The sequence below is a fragment of the Symphodus melops genome (genome assembly GCF_947650265.1).
Source record: "Symphodus melops genome assembly, chromosome: 18".
NCBI lineage: Eukaryota > Metazoa > Chordata > Actinopteri > Labriformes > Labridae > Symphodus > Symphodus melops.
The window spans coordinates 18,141,688-18,163,448 of NC_136708.1; the positions used below are offsets into that span (position 1 = coordinate 18,141,688).

Sequence of the window (21,761 nt, forward strand, 5' to 3'; positions counted from 1 at the left end):
TTCAAAACCACTTTTTAGCATGTTGGCAAAAATACATGAACACGTGGTAAAAATCATCTGATAGCTATCTTTTTTTTAAAAAGTAGCAGTTTGGTGATCTGTCCTCCACCTGTGTCCAGTAGCCTTCTAGTCAAATCAAAGCATTGTTACCAAAGAATTATTCATCACATCACTGGAAAAAAAAATGCATATGAAGCCATCAGGGGAAACAGGAGATCACAAAGAATAGATTCTGAAAAAAAGTACTTAAATCATGGATTAATGAGCTTTTACTCGACTTGTGATTGTTCATTGTTCATGTTCATTTATGTATCTCTTGCTTTCCTCACTTCCAATTTATTTCTATTCAAAAGCTGTTTGGTTGCAGCTCTAAATAACCTGTGTTTTGCTATGAAAGAGACTGAGGGAACTAATACTGCATATCACTGTTGTGTAATTGAAAATCATTGCATCAGTTCCACCACTGAACCTGACTGATGTCACATAAATGTTGATTTGTTCTGAGTGGCTTTCACCGCACAACACTTCCATTATTGCTTTTTTATTACTTTTCTTGTTGCTGTTTTCCATTGAGAAATAATTCTTTAATATATATTTCAATATTTTGCCGCCGCTCTCGCCTCCACCGTGTTGTTGTTTCTTTTGCTCAGATGTGACGGAGCTAAGGCGGGGGTATTTCTGCTGCAGTTAGACATATGATGCTCAGCTCGCGGTGTACTTTCACGTGGCAGCCTCAGTGGTCCCCGGTGAGTAGTGGCACATTAAGGAATAACAAATGAATCCATGACCCAGGGTAGTTACTCAGGGTGTATTTGTGGAGCAGGGAAACAGCGTCTGCTATTTGCTTTGCAGTAGATTCATAAGTGAAAATTGCATTGTGTCTCCATTTGGAGAGCAGGTGATGGAGTGTGGAGGGAAACAAAGAAATTGTCACTCTCCTGCTTTGTGATGATGCTTAAAGGCTCACACATCCTGCCTGTCATCTTAACTCGAAGTCTGGCTGTCAACATACTTTATGTTACTCTTTTTTTAACTTGATTGGAAAAAGAAACTCTGCTATTTTGTGCAAGTGCTTGTGTATTTTTGAGTGTTTTGAGCACTTGAAAAAGTCTCTGATGCATGCTCAAAGTTCATGTGACTTTCTCTGACCAGTCTGCTGAACACATTTCTTTACACATACACACACACACACACACACACACACAGACACACACATGGTGGTGATTCAGACAGAGGGAAGGGCATATGGTTGCAGTCTTTTGAAGTCACTTAACATCCACCGCCATGGCTCATTTGACCCATGCACCGTGGAGTTAACATGCATGGTGGTTTTATGACGCAGTGAACCTTGTCGAAGGCAGCTCTGAGAACTGTAGGTGTGGAACATGTGAGAGCAGCGTGCACTGAATGAGACAGGACACTGAAGTGAAAGAGAGCATGTTGGAGACACATGGGTCTTTTTAGGACTTTTTAAAGTTGCACTGGGCACTGAAGCATATATTCCAGGTCATCCCATTCTCTTTGAACCATTGTTCCTGCAGCAGCTTTAACACAAGGGCTTGAAAACACCAAACATTTGTATTGATGGTTACCTGAGGATACAGTTTAATTTGAGTTGTTTAACTGTTGAGTAAACACAGTGGCTTTGGCCGACTCCTGACACATGTAAACCTATACAAGACCGAGTGATCCTACAATATGGCAGCCACCTTCATTGTGCTTCATAATGCCTCTTCAGAAACCGATGAGTGACTTCACTGAAACCACGTCTATGTTGAATACGGTCTAGCTTTTTTTTATGTTTTCTGATTAAAAAATTAAACAACATAAGTTTTTTCACCTCTCATTTATATTAGAATCTCACTAAATCTTCTTCGTCTTGAATTCTGTTTCTCGGGTAACTGGAGGAAGTCTATTCCTGACTAATATCAGAACATTTCTAGAACATATTGCCTTCTACAACAATTACAGGATGTTTAGTCAGTATGATCTGATCAACTACGTGGATCAGATTGGACAAGAAAAAGAAAGGTTCCTAAAGAGTAGCAAACCTTAAGACCTTCTTTGTTAAATGACAAACAAAATAACAAAACAGAGTTAAGAGAAAAAAGGGGAGAGCATTTGAACACAGCAAATGCTCATAACTTTTCTCCATCCGCCGACAGAGATTTGCCTTTGGATCAGAAGTGGAAATCAAACCACCGTTTCCCTTTGACACCCTTCTCTGAAACCAAAACCCTCACCAGCATCCACCTCCACATGATGTCAGCCAGGAGGAATTCAATCTCAGAAATTATGTCATGAATGATGCATAAGATGGAAAAATGCATTTACCCCGGCTATAACACAATGAGCTGTTGTTGCAAACCCCCTAATGGAAAAATGTGAAGGTTACGGCGATGAAAATGTATTATGAAACCGGAAAGACATTTGTGAATGTTGTCTACGCTTGAGCTGAGGGGGTACAACTGAGGACATAACCAGAGCTTATGAGGAAATTCCTCAATATCTCAACAAAGGCAAGAAGAATTTGTGTTGAAGTCCTCAGGGAGCTCAGCTCGGTGTATCCTTACATGCGTGTGTTTGCCCTCTTATACGACGCATGCATGAGGTTTGTCTTCTTTTGCTGGAGCACGGGGGTAATGCGGGTGTGCCCGTCTTCCATGTTAATAATGAATTTTTGATATGAGCTCCACATGAAATTTTAATCTCTGGAATATTAGCTCACAGAGGGAGATACAAAATCAAATCAGGGGGTCGTGATTAAGCGGGTGAAGCGCACATCGACCCATTTAAATTCACATTAACCCGGCATCAAAATGTATGAGCCACGACATTGATGGCAGACATAATTTAGTGGTGTTATGTCTGTTCTGCAAAGTCGAAGGTGTGAATCCTCCATCTTAAACTGTAGAAAAGGGAAATAACTATTGATATGGTCAATCTCCCTCCTGGATGCTTAAACTCATAAAAAGCATATTCAACATTTTTCTTTCTTTTCTTCACGTCTTTAAAAAAAAAAAAAACATTAAGAAATTCTCCTATTAACTAGTGCTAAATGTGTAGCCCAGGCCTGATGTAGCTTATTATTCTGTTCAACACCTGTATTGTTGAAAACTATAATGAGCGCATGACCAGCCGCACTGTTGCACTTGGTGACATTTTAACTCATTACAATGAACACAAGCACTAGAGTTCATTTCTGTAAAGAATCGAAAGGGATGAATCATATTGAAACATCAATATCCTCTGAGTTAACAAAAAGTAATGTGTCATTAAAGTTGGCCTGCCTCCATATGTTGTAAAATAACGTTAAACTAGCTACATCGGCTACTGAAGGACGCCAAAGATCAACAATCTGACCTTTAGCGTCCTCTGTTGAAACACGTTTCCTCCATCTCCCTGAGATTTACATACAACATCGCAGTTAAATCACACATGAAAGGATTTACCAGACGCCACCTCTGTTGCCATGGCGCTCACCATGCTGTACGCTGGATGAATATTTCACCAGCTTTACCAGCAGCGAGCAGGCTAAGCTGAGAGACTTGGTAAAACAAAGCCCCACCGCTGTGTTAGCATACTCAAAGGCTCAATAATGTATCACCCACTTTTGTTCCTCACACAGCATCTATCATCCCGGCATAATACAGAGCAGCCAGAAAGCCATTTTCCATAAGCAGTAATAGGACAAAGATTGACAGTGTGTGCATGGCTGGGAGGGTGTGCATGTATGGGATGCGGTGCTGTGCAGGAGCCCAGTGTGTGTAATTATGGGAGTGAATGAGTGTAGATCTTAAAACTAAACTAAACACCTCAGTGCCTCTGGGCTGCTAGGACACACTCAGTTGTCATTGGCTTGGATTGCACTCCTGGGAAGAATTCTGCAGCTGAATAATGTGATGTATTAAGCTGTGCTCTGCAGCTACGTATATGGTAATTTGTAAGATTTTATTTAATCAGGTAACATTGTATTCCAGCCAAATGGAACACTGCGTGAGCAAGGTGAGCGTCTAATCTTTGGTTCCTGAGCTTCATAGTCGGCTCTTTTTTATCTCTGTATCTTGGGAGAAATCTGTTTTTTAATAAAACTTTGTGCCCTGTGACAAGTTTGAATTACTTTACGGTGTGAAAATGAGAGGTTAATTGATGGGCGTCAGCGACCATGGGTGCATGATGTTGTTGCAGACATTGAGAAACTACTCTCTGTAAAGGAAAACAGATCTTACTCGTGAATGATTTTTGTTCAGGTATGATCATAAGAACGATTCAATAAGGTAAGCTTCCAGTGGAGGAACACTGAGAGTTGGCCATTGATTACAGCTTCAGTTTAAAATGAGGTTTTTGTCATACAAAGCCATCAAGTCAGCTCTACTGCATAGCAAGCCTGACGCTACCTCCTATAAGTGTAAGGCACTCAATGTATCAGGTAAGAAATGAGAAATAATAAGAGTTAATGCATGCATCTCAACCGGAAACCTGTTGAAAAAAGCCAGAATACTTTGACAATAAAGGATGGCCATATAACAAAAAAAAAACATTTTCCACATTTTAAAACAAAAGAGATGCAACAAGTAAAGTCCTGTGTCCCGAGCCCGTCTACAAACCCCCCAATTATAAAAAAAAGTCCATCGTCTCCTGTTTTGCCTGCTCCACTACCACAGGTGGGTGACATTCCCTCAGCTTGGTGTTTGTTTTCCCCTTCACTGTGAGTCTGCCTTCTCTTCTATAAACTATTAGGCCTAGTGCAAGATAAGGCCAAGCCACCCAAGACTTTCCAGAGGAGCGTCGTAAAAAAGATTTAAAGTTACAGACACTCAAACAGCCTGTTCTGAGTTCTGAGACTTATTTCAACTTTTTATGAAGGAGTACAAGATGTGACCTTTAAGTTACATAGATTATTGATCACCATCTTATGTTGGAAGCCACAATAAAAAAAAGTGGTGATGTTTATAAGAGTAAGTATTCCATCACTCATCCTCATGAATATATCCATAAGTACATTTTGATAGAAATGTGTCCTGTTTAGCTTTTGTGCAAAAATTGCATAAATTAGCGTATCATCGGAACATTATTCAAGCTTCACTAATCACTCTCAAACCTACGGATGTACACACCAAAGTGTTTAAAGCAATACCACCCACAGGAATGACTCAAGCACTGAATCAGAGAAGAGATAGAGCAACGAAAAAGAGGTTTCATTCACTTCCTTAAAGACTGACAGCTGTGTGCTGCCCACGTTATGTTGCACCCTTAACTTAAACTTAAACATGTTTAAGTGACAGATGTTTAAGGCTGTTTGTTCAGACGTTAAAACAGTCATTGGATTGAAAATAGCCGCCCTCCTTCCTTCTCTTCACAGCCCTTTGTTTCCAACCGACGGTGTGAATCAGGGACGTGGATTTGATCAGAACTGTGGGCAGCAGAAGAACCCCGCGCATCACTAGCTTACGCTCCCGGTGTTGTTTTTTAATGCTCTGACACGCTGTTCTCTAACTGAGTGCATGTAGGTGGTGTTAAGCAGGACATGAACAATGTCCAGCACACTTTCTTCTTTGTCTGCTCAAAATATGTGAACATGAGTGATATACGTTATGAGGGAAAAGACCCTGTGCCGTTGTTCAATATATTATGATTCATGGAATGCCAGATTCATACGTTGAATCTATCTGTTGTATAAAATTTGCTGAAAGTTCAAGAGCATTTCTATCATCGCCTTTGCTAGCTTAGCTTCCACGCTAACAAATGCTGGAGGTGAGCAGAGTATGTTTACCCATATTCAAGCAGACTAACAGGCTGTTGTTGCCATTTCTGTTGTGTGATAAGCGGGTTAAATGTATGCAAATTGAAGGAAGATTTCCAAAGTTTATCATCACTACTGATGTCATATTTATTGTGAGTCCCTATCAAGATGGTTTTATCACCCAGCTTTCAAAGTAAACTCCAGGATCTGGTTGTGGTTTGAAGTGGAGTGTCACAGAGGGGCTCAATAACAGACAGAATGGCAGAGTGTCGAGAAAGCGTTTGAGGACCGCCTCTACAAAGAGAAAAGTAAAGTGATCCTGCCATCCGCTCATCAGTGGCAACAGAAAATGTTGAGAAGCGCTCATCAAAGGGCAGTAAGCTGCCCGTCTGACTTCTCCTGCTGTTGTCTGACCAGCTGACTAGCCAGCTGACAGAATGATAGCTTCTTTGTACTGCTACCTTTTTGTCTCTGAATTTCCTGGCTCCTCACAAGTTAAACTCCTCGTGTTTGAAGTGAGTTGATGCGCTCGTATGCTTCTCCCTAAATCCCCTTACGCCCTTCCTTCCACTTGGTTGGCGTGCTTGTCTTTTTGAATGCATTTTGCAGACTCAGGCTCCCACAGCACGATCTGAGCACAGCCTACATACAACAGCAAAGGAGCAGCTCCCTCTGGCATCTGCAAACATGTCAGCAACACATCCTCACAGCAGCAGCAACTTTGTGAGTACTGCTTCTTTGCAGTTTTCTGTGACAAGACAACACAGAACCCCATTGTCTTTAGATTTAATTGCGCTGCTTCAGGCCACTGGTTAGTCACACAACCGGCCAGAGAGGGATACCTGAGAGGGAATGACTTTTTCTGATGCAGAAACAAGGGTTGGTTTAAAACACACACACACGCACACAGTGGTAAGTATGTGTGTCCGAGTTTTTAAGGGGGAATCTGAGAACTCCTCAAGAATTGATTACACATTTATATCTTATCTCCTGAGCAAAGTGAATGGATAAAAGAGAGGAGAAAGACAAAGGGAGAGAAAAACGCCCTTCCAGCTAAAAGTGCTTTTTAATAACTGGAGATTTGTTTCAATGTACCTAAAGGTTCCTGCAGCCCGGTACTGTCTGAGTTTCCAGGAAGTTCTAAGGACCAGTGAAAATATGGCAAACTCGTCTGCTGATGTGTTGTCATCCATTGTGGTATTCTGATTCCCGCTCGTTCTCGACCACTCAGTAGTGTTTATTATTGCAAGGCCTACTACTAAAGTCCTGTATTTTCTGAAAGTATTACGCTGGAGACTGACTTTTCCAGGCGCAAAATTAAGTACTTGGTGGTGTTTCACACATGCACAAAAACCTTAAATCTCCCTCAAATCTTCACGGTGAGCCTGACGCATAACCGCAATGTGAGAATTATTTAGGAAAATTCACTGCAAGCGAGTGGGGATGGGTTAATGTGACTGCTTCATTCCCTTTATGTTCTTCTCTGCTCTTCCGTTGATACCTTGAATATGTCAAAAGACTTAGCTTTGATTTGGAGGCAAAACTCTGCCGTCACTGTGTCCGACTCTTGTCTCATTCGCCATTTGCTGCTCTTTTTTTTTTTTTTATGTTGTTCTGCCTCCTGAGACCTGCGCCCTCCTGTCCAACAGAGAAGGTCTCTCTCTAAGTGGCATATGTTAGCAGGAAAGTCAGGAAGATTTCAGCAGCAGCCTGTCTGACATTTTCTAGACATTTCCAGAACCACCTCCAAAAATTCTGAGGCCTTAAGGAAAGATTTTTTTTTTTTTTTTTTTGTGGATACACAGAAATGGAAGGGGGAGACAGCTGGAGTATGCCAAAGTCAAGGGTTGGCAAAAAGATGAGATGGACAAAGAGAGGCTATGGAGAGGTCAGCGGTGTGAACAAGAGGATAAAAAAGACAGGAATATAGAATGAGAGCGATGTTGACAAGGCAGAGAGGGCAGCCCACAGCCTCAATGTGGCGTTAGATGTAGTGCCTGTAGTCAAGACATAAATCTAACTGTCTAACTTTTATCTCCTAAATGGATACAGCCCTGAGAGCCCCATAGGCGGAACGTGAGGCTTCTAACATTTGACGTCTCTTTTTCCCCCTCAAGCATTGTCAAAAGGCAACAAGGGCTTCCTTTAATGTGCTCTATCAGCCTGTCATGTCAGCTGTCTTTCTCTCCAGCTTTCTCTTTCTTGCCTTTTCACTCTTTCACCTCTCGCACCATCATCCATAACTCCTATTTCCTCTGCTTCTTTCCGATCCTCATCTTCTTTTTTTTCCTGCTAATGCCCCCCCCCCCCCCCCCTCCCGTGTAGCATGGTAATGTTCTCAGAAATTACAGTGAGGTAAACAGAGCAGGGTGTCGAAATGAAATAACAGCCACGGGGCTGTCAGCTGTAGCGAGGGGGCCATCCGTCAGTGGGAAATGACACGTCTGCCACCTCCACTCCCCCTCCTCCCCCCCTGTCACACACACACACACGCACACACACACACACACAGGTTTCTCCTGTCCTCCTTTTGGCAAGGTGAAGGAATTATGCTCATCAAAGGCCCAGCGCAGCCTGGAGCCTTTCCATTAGCCTGGTACAACACTGGTCAATGGCAGGACACACACACTTCTGGGAAACATACACACATTAAGGAAAAGGACACACACACGCGCACGCTTGGAATTACAGTATTTGACGGAACACGCACACACACATAATTACTACAAGATAGGATATATGCACAGGTTCACACAGACCTCAATTACCATTTCATTCATAGCCTGACGGCGGAGCGTGTGCGAAGGATGACATTAAAGGAAATTAAATCTCTTCGTGGAATGGGCCAGCCCGTCTCACCTCCCGTCAAAACGCTCCCATTTTCCACTCCTCCCGGTATAACCTTCTCATGTGGGTATTTAGGGCTTTGTGGTGCGAAACGTCAAAAAAAAAAAAAAAGGGAAAAACTCAGTGAGGCAGCCGTGCGTATACATGAGGCCTCCCAGTGATAATCCCAGAGCAAACGAAGCCCTCCACTATAAGCCCCCCTCACACACACAAATTACCGCCTCACGTTCCGACGCACTCCTTTCACCGCGTGTATCGTCACAAGCTCTGCTGTCATTGGCTTAGCTGTGTGAGTGAGTGAGTCAGTTTCCTCCTTTGATCCAGACCTCCTGTCTGCATTTGAAGATGAAACCTATTTGACAAAATCCTGAAAAACATCGGCTCACGTTACGGGAGAAACTCAAAGGAAAGCACAGCTGCTTTGCTGCGCACACATAAGGGACTTGGCAGGAGAGTGACACGTGTACTGTAGATTTTTAAGGGCAGATTTAATTTAGCTTCATTCTCTGCCAAATCCTGTGTTATACAAATGTCCGTGAGCCCTTTTCTCAATCGCTCTGAAGAGCGTAAATGTGACAAACCTGCAGAAGAAGGAGTCTAGTTTGCCTCCAAAGTTGGGTAATTGAGCTGAGTTTTTTTTTTTTTTTTTTTCTTCCAGCGCCGGGAACCAGCTTTCTCCCAAAGGCTTTAATCAGATCAAACATGTCCTGTCAGATAAGACGGCTAATTAATCAGGGGAAGGACCCGTCTTCTCCTCAGACAGACGGAGAGATGAAGGCAGGTGGAGGCACTTCCTCTCCGCCTCCTTAACCTCTTCCTCCGCCGTCAAACAGAAAGCAAAACAAGACAGAGAGAGACAGCGTTGCCTGTGGCGAACCGCAGAGAGTCTGTAAAGATTCTCAAAGACAGTGTTTACATGCAGGCTTCTGCAACTGAAGTGTCTCAGCAACCCCCCTCTGAGAAGATGACAGACTTCTGGATTGAAGTTGCTGTTAACAGCGCTGCATATATGCCTGTGAAATAGATCACTGAAAATCCACTTTTTTTTTAAAATCTTTTTTGGGCCGTTTATTTGAGTCCAAATCAAGTGAAGTTAAAGTTAAAGGGTGCTATTCGCAGATCACACGGCTCTGTGTGGTTTAGGAAGGAAATCTTCTGCTTGCCCTTTTTCTCTCCTTCTCTTGTCTTGATGCCAGCTTTTAAAGTTTATTAGACCGGATGTCACAAATTCAACCAAAACACTCACGGACTAATGACACTCACATTTTCCTTCTCCTTCATATTAATGCGTAAAGTGTGTTTTTATCTTGCTAAATTGCTCTTGATATCCTGGATAGGTTCTGTAGCCTTTTCTTCTAATTTTTAATGAGCTTCGCAAAATCATCACATAGTTCATTGGCTTTCAAAGGCCCTTTACTGCATTATTGATCTAAACTGGATACAAATCCCCATCTTAGAGAGGGGCTGTGATTGAAATGTGTGAAGAGAGTGTACAGAATTGCCTTAAATACATAAACAAGGATGTTGTGATGCATAATTCAAGGAAGTCAAAGTAAGCAAGTCATGCATCGTGAACGTCATAAGACAGAAACCTGAATCATCCTGGGTAATATAGTAACCTGCATCAGCAACCAGGAAGCAATCGGATAGAAACCTGTATGTGCAGGACATGGACATGGACATGGACAAAAGACACGGGAGGGAGAGGAAATGAGACACATGATTTTAAAATGCACATTGTTATTCTAATATGTACTGGAACAGGAATGACTTGATTTCTAATGTTCCCTGTTGATATCATATCAACAGATCAACACCAGGAAAAATGTTTCTTACAAAGCTTCCTATGAGCCTGTAGTTAATCCTGCACTTCAAGAGGGATGTCTTATTCTGAAGTCATGCAGCAGATATCGGGACTTGACTGTCAGGGAATCTATCAGTTATATCAGAAATGCTGCATCGTGATATCATTGTTATCCCAGGCCACAAACTGCATGTTATATCGTTTCCCACCCCTCATCTCCGTCAGTGTTTTCCCCCACAAACCCCCTGCAGTCTCGAATGTGTACTACACACACTTAAGAGCTGAAGCAATGTTTGTTTGACCATCACTCTCATTAAGACTGTTTGCCATTCTGCGTTTGTTGTGCTCGGTGCTGTTGGATTAGCGGTTTGGAGATGTGGATGATGGGTGGAGGGAAGATTTGATGAATGAGAGATAAGGAGACAGATCTGAAATTGGCTGGCTGCCTGATTGGATACTTTACCTTCTACCTGAGTGGGAGGATGGATTGATTGCAAGATGAAACTTTGGGAAAAGCCTTCTAATGTGAATCATAAACAATACATAATTAGAAATAAGGACGGCATAATGTACCTTCCTGTGTGATTTAAAGCCTGACTGATTTGTGGCATCGATGGATTGAGCGCTGGTTGACTTCCATACCGGCTGCCTGGTTCAGTGACTGATTGACTGCTGGGGCTGGGCTGCTGATTCCAGCTGTTCTCCTGTAGAGCCCTCAGGGCCCTCTGCTACCTCAGGCTCAACCCACCACCAGCTGTGCAGCCTCACCTAGCTAGCAGCCGCCTCTGGGCACTACAGAGAAAACGCTGTTCTACAATACACACTACACAGTCTCTCCCTCTCTGTCTCTCTTTTTCTTGATCTTTAATCTTAACACTTAAAATCGAGGGAAAAGAAACACCCAGAGGAGTCCATGCAAGCTTTTTAAAATATGTACAGCATGCAAAATGTTAATCCACACTTGTGTCGTCGTAATACTTTCCGCTCACGCAAATCCATAATGTAGCCTACACCCTGTGTCTCACGTACCCTGAGGCACAGTGAACTATCGATCCATCCTTATTGCATGTGAGCACACGAGTGTGCAGGTCAATAGGGCCAAACGTCATGCGAGTTCAGCCCGAGTTTTGGTCCCCCAGTTGGCAGCGTTGCTGCGTGTTTCATGTTGACGACTCACGACAAAAAAGCTCATGTATAATTCATCATCCCTTCGACTGTTCAAACGTTGTTCCTCATCTTTTTCTTCATCTTCTCCTTCACAGCAACAAGAGCAGGACCCCACCAACCTGTACATCTCCAACCTGCCAGTGTCGATGGACGAGCAGGAGCTGGAGAACATGCTGAAGCCTCTGGGTCACGTGATCTCCACGCGGATACTGAGGGATGCCAACGGGGTCAGCAGAGGAGTCGGCTTTGCAAGGTAGGGAGTGATAATGATGACAGTCAGCCCCTCTTATCGAAAGCTTATCATGCTAACACAATGATAACGTGTTGTAATTATTTGATTGCATGAACTGTACTCCTCGAGTCAAATCTCTCAGTCTTTATTTGTATAGTGCCAGTTAATACCAAATGTAATCTCAAGACACTCTACAAAAAGAGCAGTTTAAAGACCTTGCTCTTTGTTGTATTATTTACAAAGACCCAACATGAGTCCATCTTGAGCACATCACTGAGGAACATTTAGCAGAAGTGTCAGTGGCAAGGAGAAACGTCCTTTAAACAGACAGAAACACCACATCCTCGTCTTTGTTTAAGGCCAACTAATCCCTGCTGACCTCAGCAGAAACGTCACTCTCGTCAATTTTTAAATCATTCTTGTACCACAGAGTTGAGCTTTTTCCCCCACTATTACTCTCATAGTTTCTACACTTTGTTATTGATAGTTTGTGGGGGTTTTTTGTTGTTGTTTTGGCACAATACTGCCTAAAACATATTGCGATATTATGATGTCAGGATGAATGGCCCCCGAATGGCCTGATGTACACATGCATGCACATGCGCTGCATATTTGACACTGATTCCTTTGGACAATGAACATCTAAATTCAAAGACACTTGAAGGATGAATCCTGCCTCCAGGTTGTGGCAACTTTTTAAGGTTGTTTGTTTGTTTGGCAGTATGTGTGACAGTGGATGGGAATGTCTTTTTTCATGCCTGTGCATTAGATTGTATGTGTGTGTGTGTGTGTGTGTGTGTGTGTGTATTCACACACTTTCACAGACACCAGCAATTACCCGCTTGTCCTTATAGAATATCCAGGGCTGCTATATTTCCACCAGCAAGCCTACCACTGAACAGTTTATTTCTTTTTCTACTTATAAAAGTTTCCACTTCAGCTTGTTAATCCCCCAAAGTCATAAAGCGCTCTGTCCTTGTCCTCTGCAGCCGCCACCAGGCTCTCATTCCTCTGCACACATGCCTCCCTTGTTTACCCAGAGGAGGCCACTGACGGCCACACAACCGCCATCTTGCAGGGATTTTTCTTAATCACCTACTCTGGCTGAACTCCTCTCCTATTCCCCGCTCTATTACCAAGGGTTACAGCAGGACAGACGAGTGAAAAACACACACACACACACACACACACATTACACCAACTTTCACACGTACACACGCAGACAGGTAGGCAGCCTCCTGCGGACCAGCAAGCAGAGCACAGCAACAACCTGCCACAAGCCACCTGTTCAAGTAGCCCTCGGTGGGAAGAGGAAGAGGCGTGATGGAAAGGGAGAGTGAGACGGTGGGGACAGGAGAGAGAGGGACAGGAGTGTGAAACACCGGCAAGGTAAAATGACTTATCATGGAGGTTATTAGAAAAAAGAAAGGAGAAGGTGATGGGAAGGAGAGCGCAGAGAGGGAGACGAGAGAGAGAGTGAAACAAGGGAGGGGAAAAGAGAACGAAGGGTGATGTTTTGGTTCGGTCAAAAGAAATTAAATACAAAAGACAGAGATAGGGAGCATGTGCGTGTATTTGTGGGCATTATGAAGTAAAACTAAAGAAGAGAAGGAAAAAGAAGGCAGGCAATTTTAAGACAAAAAAGAAATGATGGTGTTGAGTGGAGCTGCTGTCAACAGACGGATGGACAGACAGCTGTGGAGGGCTGGGCCATGAGGGGCATTAGAGAGAGTAAACTGAGCTAAGTGTTTGTGGGCCGATCCATTACTGTTATCAGAGCCCATTACTCCAGCCCCAGTACTAATCATTGCAGACAGCAGCACCTGATGCCATTAACCAGCAGCACACAGAGAGCTTGCCTCGCTTCCCTTTACCTACCCGGCTGCCTCCGTGACCGACCAAAACACAGTCTGGCTGGCTGGTTTGTTTTTCGTATTTCTCTCTAACAGTCCACTCTGCCTTATTTACTCCTTGTCTACCCACCTGTTTTCTGTCTACCTACCTGCTGGAATAATTGAAAGAATTTGAGGAGGAGGTGAGCAATGAACGGCCAGAGGGGCTGTGAGGACGATGGATAAAGAAAGCTTGGGAATAGTGCGGGATGCTAAACATAAACACTTTTATCCTGTTTTCCACACGCTTTCAGAAAAACATCAGACAAGTGATTAAAATACATATTTTTAAGACATAAAATAGATGAAAAACGTGTTTAATTTTTTATTATTTTATTTAGCAATCGCTTTTCACAAGATTGTGAACAGGGTAGTTAGATTTAGTGCGAAAGTGATGAAGATGTGTACTGTGCGTCCTCTCTCTTTGTCCTCAGGCTGTCAGCGTAATAGAGGGGTATAGGCTTGTGTGAAACCATGTTGATGTGCAGTTGTATGTGTATGTACATGGATTAGCCAAGACTTATCTGTGCATACACAAGTGCATCTCGTGTGATCATGAACTCAATAAATATTTACTTTTCTGCAGGAAGCTTTCATCAAGTCAGAGTATGTACTTTAGAAGAGTGTTCATATAATACAAGCAGGACATGATGTGTCTTCTTATAGGTTTGACATAGAAATGAGGACACTGGGGTCTGGGTGTTCATAATGGGAAGTGTTCTGGCTTCAGTTTGCAGTACATTTGTAGTCCAAGCAGCTTTGGAAAAAACAGCCCATGTGGACGGCAAAAAGTAGGCACAACGCTATCAGCGCTAATGACATACCAGCTCCTATCAGCTGTATTCTGATGATAATTAATTCCTCTCTATAAACAGATATCGTCAGCTAGCAATCATCTACAGATCAAATATTTTAACTTCAGAAACAAATCTGCTTGACGCTGCTTCACAAAAGCTAATCAGCCAATCAGCTCCAGGTTTCCCCCTTGTTTGAGTGCAGAGCTGGAAAAGCTTGACTTTTTAGTCTTTACAAATCTGCATCATGATGATGTTATTTTGGCAAACTGAATTACCTTTAATTTCACATACCAGTAAATCAATGGCTCATACAGTTCATCTGTGCACTGTAACATAAATGTAATGGTTAGACTGAGAATCAACAGATGAACAGACTGTGGGATCTCATGGAGAAATGTTATTTATTTAACCTTTATTTAACCACGTAATTTTCCCATAATAACAGTGATCTGGCCTAAAGGGTATGTTCCATGTCGAAGGAGCAAAACTCAACGCTCTCTTCCCGAGCTCGCTGCGGAACAGACAGATTTAAAACAAGAAACAGCATTCACGTCTGCAACTTCAACTCTTTCTTTGCTAAAGAAGGAACGCAAGGAATAAAACAACTGAAAATATAGAGCGAGCTACGAAAACAAAAGCTGCTCAAAAGCATGCTTGTTTGTATTTTCCAGTTTAACCAGTAAATCAACGCTTCTCTTTGGGTGAAACAAAAAGTCAATGTCTGTTCTTCACACGAGTCACAAAATAGTTTCACATAATAAAGTCGTTACCATTTTATATTTCCTGGACTCTGTCAGATGGAACAGTGAGTTATGAACTAAACCAAGGGCTTAACGTTGCCATTGAAGGATTGCTTTTACATGTCCCCCTTTTACTTTCTGTTTTATGGATCAAAAGTCACTAAATAAGTGGTTGGCCTAATAGTTAGGTCACGCTCCATGTATGGAGGAAATAGTCCTCCAAGCGACCGGCATTGTTTGAGTCCAATCTGTGGCTCCTTTACTGAATGTCATTGCTCTTTCTGTGTTAATGTATGGCTGCTTGTGTTGACATATGTAACAGCTAAATACTCTGATCTCATTTATTAACTAAAGATTAACATGACTTTCTGATTCTTGAAAAATGAAAAGCTGTTTCCAGGTATCAGACATTCTTTGACTCCAGTGTTTTTAAATCTAATTTCCCGTTGCTGAGTGCCATTGATGTGTTAAAGGCCAGTTGCCATGATTTGTGATCAGCTCGGTCACACTGGCTGCTTAATAGTCTTCCCAAACTCAGTGGGAATGGAGAGAAAAGAAAGAGAGATGGGGAAAAAGAGTGCATTCAGGGTCAGTGAGAGATGGATGATGCCAGGAAGTGTGAGAGATTACATATTCTAAAAAGAGAAGTAGGCAGAGGAAAAGGGAGAAAGATGTGGATGTGGACGGGGCGTAACAGAGAAACAAAAAGGAAAAAGAGGGCACAGCGGAAAGTGAGAGAGATGGGGCGCGCGAGAACGGGGGGTAACGTTGAAAGATGGAGGAAATAACCAAGGTTGAAAGACAGGGAGGAATGAGAGAGACGTCAAAAAGAAGAGGTGCAGACGGGCCGGGAGTAAGATGGATGGGACGGAGAGAGCGATAAAGAAGCTGTGGGGGGAAAAAAGACGGATGAAGGTGGAGATGCGAGGGGGATGAGAGACAGAGGACAGAGGAGTTGGAGGCTGACGGGGTGATATGAGTATTCTCAGTGGAGCTGGCGATTAAAGCATGAAAATCTAGAGAACACTGAATTCTACATTTTAAAAAAATAAAGCATATTAACACAAACAGACGCAGCGATAAAACAAGCATGGTGAGAAAGTCTTTGTTAATATTTAGAGGTTGTTTGACTTGTCATGAACTTGACTTAGACTTTCAGCCTTTACTGAAATATCTTGACCCTACAAACTCCACTGCATGTTTTTGGCAATATGTACATCCATACAGGATGCTGCAGTGTAATGTTAACCACACATCCAATGGCAGGTGACAAACCAACAGAGCCCTATGCTATGATGACAGTGTTGGCCTTTATATCAATGCTGAGTGTAATTGGTCTTATTCCAAATATAATCAAAGGAGAGGAAAGGAACACGCTGGCAACTGAAAAGAGTATGACGCAGCTTCATTGCTTGCACTTAGGATCTCATCAGTTTCACAGTGGGCGCATTATATAAGCATCATCTTCTTCACCCACTTGCACTCTGTGAATGTACCTGAATGTTGCCCGCTGTGTTCACAGATGGGGTCAACCTGATTTCTTGAGAACATGTTTACTGAAGGGGGCTGGCAGAAAGAAGTTCAGATAAAGTCTGGGTGCAAACTCTTGTTTTTTGAGTTCAGACCTGCAGCTCACCCTGAAATGTTCAGGAGTGCAGTGCCCATATGTAAAGGGGCTTTACTGTGTTTTCAGGGAGATTCCTCCTCCAGTATTGACAGATTGCTATTCACTTTTTTTTTATGTGGCACCATCATTAGGTCAACATTTCCATTTGTCTGATGTTTCAGTTTTGCACACATGCAGAGGTAATGACATTCCCAACCTCTTGAGTGTGTGTCTTAGTAAGTGCTGATAAGAAAATGTATCATTAAAGAAAGTGAATTAGGACCATGTCAAACTCTATACCATAGTGTCTTCATTTAGGTATTTAGCCCATTGTATATCTTTAAGGTCAAATGGCAAAGCTTTGGACTTTCAGTCTTGTCACTCAATGATACAGTAATCCACACTGGTTCTTGAACATGTTGTTTGAGATTCAAATAAAGTACTTGGATGTGATTTTAAATCAATAGAGCGTGAAGATACAGGATGTGCTTGTGTGACTGGTTTCTAAAGGAAAAGAAGTCAATGTAAGCGGGAGGAAAACTGCCTCAGACTTCCCCTGCTTTTCCCCTAAAAACATTAGATGAACTATGTCATGTATAAACAACGTACTTGTGCTGATTATGTGTTTGATAAATGTTTTTACATGTTAAAATGTGCCGCATGAATGGCTATTTGTGTCTGTGTGCTGATCATGAGAGAGATCAGAGACCTCCTGCTGGTCAACCGCTCATGCAACAGACGTTTGATCATGGCTGGAGAAGAGGAGATGAGTCAGTTGGCTTCCTGTTTTCTCTCTCTCTCTCTCTCTCTCTCTCTCTCTCTCTCTCGCTCGCTCGCTCGCTCTTCTCTTGCTCTCTCTTTCTCTCACTCACATTCAATCAGAGTTATAATTACCATATCATACCTTCGTCTTCTTCTCCTAAATCCTTGCATCCTGTTTTTTTTGTTGTTGTTGTTGTTGTTTTGCCTCATACTTTGTCTTTTCTATTAGACAGGAAGAAATGCTGCATAAAAACTCCTCCGCTTCAAACTCTGAATTTCATTATGAACTTCTGACTCATACCAACAATATAACTGCTGCCTGAAGACAGACAGACGGACACAAGATAGTCTTATTGGACTTATAGTTTTATTTGAGTGGGTGACAACTTTTGGACTTTTTTGTTGTTGTAATGAAGGCAGTATTTAAACTTTGGCTCAATGTAGGAAGAGTCAACAACTTGAAACAAACTCTGTTGATTGTTTTTAAAAGATTATGAAGTAGAGAGCAGCTCTTCTCTGCAGGAGCTGAAACTCTGCTTTTGTGCAATAGATTATTAGAAAGACTGGATCATGTTTTATTTGATGACTAAAGAATGGTCAGTTTCAACCTTTGCCACAAATGGAAAGTGGCTATGTTTTATTTTGAAATCCCTTTTTTTTTCTTGCAGGATGGAATCCACAGAGAAGTGTGAAGTAGTGATACAGCATTTCAACGGGAAATACCTGAAAACCCCACCAGGCATCCCAGGTGAGTCTGCCCTCCTTTGCTTTACATTACGCTCACATCGCCCCTTTCCTTTCTTCCCTTTCATGGAAACCATCAACTTTGAAATGAGAAACTTTCTTTCTAATCCAATTATGGTAATTTCTCATCTTTAAATCGGCCCAGACAGTTTGATAGATTGTGTACACCGTTGTTTCTGACACCTGAAGCTTGCTGTCGTGGCTTAAAAGCTGATGGTTCTATGAGTCTCTTCCTCTCCGAATCCCTCTCCCTCTCTTTTATTTTCTCTGTCACCCTCTCTGCCCCTTCTTGCTGCTGCTGCCGCTGCAGGCTGGAACTTCTTGGGCAGGAGAAAACCCTCTTAATATTCACACTCATGCCTCTGCGCTGTTCTTTGCAATCTACTTAAGAGCTTGCACTCTCCCCTCTTTTCCTCTCCTGCTCCTGCTCTCTGTTGCCGTGTCCTTTCTGCCTCCTATCTGTCTTTCCTGCAGTCACCCTAGACTGAGGAACAAGGAGAGAACCGGCAGGGAAAAAGAGGTTGGAAAGAAAGAGTGTCACATAATGGAGACAGATGTGCAGACAAGATTGTACCAACGAGAGAGTTAGCACAGAAATTTGTCCGAAAGTCCCCAAAAGTTTGGAACAAAAGGAGACAAAGCGGTGGAATTTCTGGAAGCAGCCCAAGTCTCTGAGGGAGTAAAGGTGGCAAAAGGTGGTTGCAAAAAAAAGGAAGTGAGGTGGAAGGAGAGTATAGATATAAAAGAAAGAGTCAGAGGGAAAGGTCAGGATGAAAAAAAACAAAACATGCTGCCTAAGCACTTCTGGGGCCAGGTGCTGCTGCGCTGGGCGCCTCCCATGCGTCCCAAGCAGGACGCAGGAGCCTGACAGGGTGACACCGGTGAGATCTCCTTCACCCCTGTGGCACTTTTATGAACAATACTCACCCCTTCACAGAAATAGATTCATGAATCGCTCTCCACTATCTGGAATCCTGGAATTAGAATCTCCATATATGCTCAGCCGCTGCATAGCCAGCAGCCATCAAAGGCAAGGTTAGTGGTTATATTGAAGTTGAGCTGTAATAGGAAACCTTTAGAGCAGTAATATCAGGCTGACCTTCCCCTTTAAGGGTCTATCTCCAGGCTGCTTGGGCTGTATTATTGTTAATGGATTGTTCAGGCTCGTGCCAAGCATGGAGATTTATTGCGCTGATCAAGGAAATCCTTCAGTGGAATTAAGAACGCTTTAGTTTACAAGGTCTGCTCTGGTCTGGTGCCACTATGGTCTGTGCTAAAGGGACCATGAAACCTGTAGATGTTCTGTCACAAATGCTTTTACCGTTCCTTGAGCTACTGCCATTTCTAATCTGACACAACACAAATGCACACATGAATAGATTTCTTTTTTTTTTATTACACATTGTGTTACTTTTGCAAGCCTAAGAACAATTTGTAACACTGATATTGCCGGTGGCATTGTGTTCCATGGGGGACAAATGACAGCGCAAGAAACACCATCAGCCATGATCCATCCCAGTAGAATTATACATAAATACTAATACTAATCTAATTTCAAGTGTTTTTTCTTTCAATCCAAAGTTTTTTTTTTCTTTATAATCCTGTTGTCTTAACATGTTTAAAGTGTGGCTACCTGTGACTGTGACAATTCTCTACTAAGGTAGCTTGTCAACCAGGATAGAGATGTGTCAACAATTTGTTAGTTAGTTAGTTAGTTAGTTACCTGTTTTACAAAGAGCATACGATGTTGCACTTCCGTCGCTCTCGACTCTCAGGAACTTTCTAAGTACGTCTGACCCCAAAGCTCTGTCAGTTCAACAGACGAATCATTGATTTTAACTTTGCACTGCAGCTCTGCTTTTTCCACATAAGTATTTTTTTTAATATTAATATTACCACTCCTGTTGACATTTGTCCCAGTCCCGTCCCAATCCCATGATCAGTAGTGAAATCCATTCCTGTCCCCTTGACTCCAGAAGAAATGTCAGCCTATAGTCCAAACCTTTTCCAAATAAGTAAAATGGCAGCAGCCCAAACAAAGAACGAGGGAATTAACAGTGTGTGTGTGCGTGCGTTGAGGAAGGATCACTTTTGTTTTGTTTTTTAGCAATGACACCTTCTTTACAGATAGCTCTAAGTAAATAGAGGAAAGAGAGAAATATGACTGTTAAGAGAGGTGTTCAAAACACATTCAAACTCTACAAAACGGAAAACACTGCATGCACTCGTATGTTCTATCCATGAATACTGATACATAAAAGCTCCCTCTGTGAGTCCTTTGATACTTTCTCTGTAGGCTTGAATTTTATGACAGGGTGGGGGATGAGGAAGTGTGCTTTTTTTTTTTTTTTTTTTACACTTTTTTGACGCTGTCCATGTTTACCTTCTGTCTTCTAAATGGAGCTCTCTGGACATTCCTCCGTTATCAAACTCAGATGTTCCTCTTTGGCCGACCTCAGGGCTGTGTCTGTTTCTCACACAGGCAGCCAATAGCCCTTTGGAGTTGTTATTTTATGTGTGCATGTGTGAAAGTTATGCATTCTCACTACATATGTTTTTGTCTCTGTCCTGATTCTGGCGTGCATATTCCAATTTATGCTTTTTAAAGTGGGAACACATAAACACTGTACTTGTGTGCTGACAGAGTGTGTGTGCGTGTGTGTGTCATGTTGGTGGTATTTCCCCTGAGCCCCTTGTTATGCAGGGCAGCTTCTTCATCCATCCTGCTTTGACAGCTCAGCGGCACCCCCTGGGGGGCCCCTCACCACACGCGGCACATCATGAGCATGTGTGTGTATGACAGTGCACGAGCATGGGTATGCTCGTGTGACAGCCATGACTACCACTCTATGTGAGCCTTGACACACAAGCACAAAACCGCATAAACACAAATACAGTCATGCACCACTAACTTTGACCTGAATGGAATGTCAACATCCATATAATGCTAATGAAAAGGCTTTTTTTCCCCACCGTGTAGTAAAGAAGCTAAGCCCAAAAACACACTTACAATGAAGCTGGAGGGCCATGCAGACAGAAAAAAACAAGAAAAGCACACACACACATGCACACACTCTTCTTGCAGGTAGCTAGCACACCAATCCTCTCAATCTGACAAGCCTCTAAATTTCCAGCATAGCCATTCTATCACACTGTGTCAAGGACTGTAGAGGTTTTTCTCTGTGTGCCTATGCATGTGTGTGTGTGTGTGTGTGTGTTTGATGGGGTCGGTCTTGTTATAGTTGCCCTCTTCCCCTCAGGTGTGTCCAGTGGCTATGGGAGCGGATATTGGGTTGTAACCCTGCTGCCCGATGCCAGGAAGAGAATATGTGGGTGTCAGGAGTGGGGTCATCTGTTAAATTCAACCTACCCTGGAATAATACATATAGAGAAGGCTGCTGTATAGGCTGTAGGTTACCACTGAGTT

At 42.7% G+C, this 21,761-nt stretch overlaps 1 protein-coding gene across 8 annotated transcripts in view; it reads left to right on the plus strand.

Moving 5' to 3' along the window:
* Positions 1 to 21,761, plus strand: part of LOC306839969 (RNA-binding motif, single-stranded-interacting protein 3) — a gene marked incomplete at its 3' end in the record, with an annotated part of 278,776 nt that overhangs the window by 191,326 nt on the left and 65,689 nt on the right. For all 8 annotated transcript variants that reach the window (XM_079368934.1, XM_079368937.1, XM_079368936.1 and 5 more), the window contains 2 exons: positions 11,657 to 11,814; positions 18,259 to 18,338. In XM_079368934.1, coding sequence (XP_079225060.1) covers positions 11,657 to 11,814; positions 18,259 to 18,338 — 238 coding nt within the window. The remainder of the gene's footprint in view (positions 1 to 11,656; positions 11,815 to 18,258; positions 18,339 to 21,761) is intronic.